At 39.8% G+C, this 1771-nt stretch overlaps 3 protein-coding genes across 3 annotated transcripts in view; 1 reads left to right on the forward strand and 2 right to left on the reverse strand.

The window, feature by feature from the left end:
- The window catches only part of LOC104751405 (ornithine carbamoyltransferase, chloroplastic-like), a gene marked incomplete in the record, with an annotated part of 3749 nt that extends 3020 nt beyond the window's left edge, over positions 1 to 729 (reverse strand). The window contains 2 exon segments of the mRNA XM_010473338.2: positions 1 to 156; positions 483 to 729. Of these exon segments, the coding sequence (XP_010471640.1) occupies positions 1 to 156; positions 483 to 681 (355 nt within the window).
- Positions 801 to 1557, forward strand: LOC104751406. The gene has a single exon (XM_010473339.2). It carries the CDS (start codon positions 917 to 919, stop codon positions 1178 to 1180), a length of 264 nt encoding a protein of 87 aa, XP_010471641.1. The 5' UTR covers positions 801 to 916; the 3' UTR covers positions 1181 to 1557.
- Positions 1524 to 1771, reverse strand: part of LOC104753854 (zinc finger CCCH domain-containing protein 16-like) — a 9768-nt gene continuing 9520 nt past the window's right edge. The window contains exons 13-14 of the mRNA XM_019237808.1: positions 1652 to 1704; positions 1524 to 1559 (exon numbers count right to left, since the gene is read on the reverse strand). Of these exons, the coding sequence (XP_019093353.1) occupies positions 1524 to 1559; positions 1652 to 1704 (89 nt within the window). The remainder of the gene's footprint in view (positions 1560 to 1651; positions 1705 to 1771) is intronic.

Here is a 1771-nt window from a genome sequence, read left to right on the forward strand (position 1 = left end):
CAAAGATCATAGACATAGACTTCCCTTTAAAAGGTAGATAATTTCTCTCCCCTGATTTCAAAAGGGCCTTAACCTCTGAAGCCTTGTCTAAAATCAACTTTATGGTCGCTGTGTCAAAATCATCAATTGCCAAAAAGTCTTTCAGGTCAGACTTTCCTGCAAAACACAAAAATAGGGTTTTCAGTTTATCATTTATACCAGATGATCAAGACATTATGCTTCTAAGCTACATCTAATCCAAATAAGGGAACGGTAAAGCTACGTCTCAGAATCCTGAGGATATGAATCTATAGACGAAATCAGCAAAAAAGTACCAAACTTGCGTAGTTACTCAATCAACAGAGGCCATTAAAAGGAGTCACATTATCTCATTTTCGAATGATAAAATCAGAACCTGATACCAACATGCAAATCTTCCTCCGACAAAGCAAAAAATAAGGAACGATGATGAAATGGTGGAATTGAACCATTAAAAACCAAACCTTTGACATCGGAAGTAGAAGAAGGCGAAGTGACGGAGGAGGCTTGACAGGAAACACGAAGGCGAAGGAGAGCCGGAGAAGCGAATGAAACGGCGGAGAATCTCCGGAGAGCAGTACCGGGGACGAAGGAGGATGAAGAGGAGGAGAAGGAAAGAGCAGGTGATCGAGCCGTCGAAACGTGAGAAGCCATAGCCGCCATCGTCTTTTAATCGAGAGCTTCTTCTTGTTTAATGTTTACTCTGTGACTGTCACTACATCTTTTGACCTTTATAATTCGACTCCTCCGATGGCATTTTTATTATTGGGCCTTTTGGAGGCCCATGAGGCCCATTTCAGTTCTACTAATACGTTTTTTTTTCTTTTTTCTTTTCGACTTGCCCTAATTTGAGTTAGAGGCGCGACCATCGTTTTTGTTCTACGAGCTTGTTGTTCCGATGAAGACGGTCACCGGAAGAGTTAACTGTTCAGAGCCAATCTCTCTGTCTAAGGCAGCTACGCTTCTCTCTGGATTCGTTTCCTCCGAGAATGGCGCCTCTCGAGACGTAAGCGCGTATCTTCGACGAGCCTCCGGTGCCTTCGCCGAATTAAAGAGCATCCACAGGGAGATTAAATCGAAGCTAAGATCCAATAAGAAGAGGAAGAGCGATGGAGAGAGGAAGAGCAAGAAAAAGAGGAAATCCAAGGAGAACGATGCTTGATGTTGTAGTTAGTTTTTGTAGTGAGAAAAATTAAGTAAGCTTTCAAAATTTTGGGTATGTAAGCTAAAGATGTCATGCCACTTGGTGCTTTAACAAAAAAAAAAAAGATGTCACTTGTGAGAAAGATATGATTTTTATAGTTTGGTACTTTTAAGTTATTGTTTTAAAACAAAGTTCAGATTTTTGATGTTGTGGAGACACTCACATTGGTGGAGTTAACTGGTCTAACTTGTTCATAAAATCTTTACACAAATGTCAAAAGATCACAGGGCGTTTTCTGCGCCATGTTTGAAACACTAGCCTATATTTCAACACTGATTCAATGTCTCATTTCATATTTTGTTTAAACAAAGGCATCTGGGGGCGCTTGTTCTGGAATCTGCATTCAAAAAAGCAACAAAATAACCATAAAAGATTATAGTTTTGGCAATTAAATTTTGTGATCAACTTAAAAAGTTTTGAGCAATTTACCTCCCCTGGATTCCATTTCTCCTTTAACCATATGCTACTATCAACAGGATCACCTTGTATTTGCAGCTCGGTTCTGCCGCAAATGATTCAAGTTAGAAACGTATGAAACATCATAGTATG

Source organism: Camelina sativa, chromosome 16 (assembly GCF_000633955.1).
Source record: "Camelina sativa cultivar DH55 chromosome 16, Cs, whole genome shotgun sequence".
In the NCBI taxonomy this organism is placed as follows: Eukaryota; Viridiplantae; Streptophyta; class Magnoliopsida; order Brassicales; family Brassicaceae; genus Camelina; species Camelina sativa.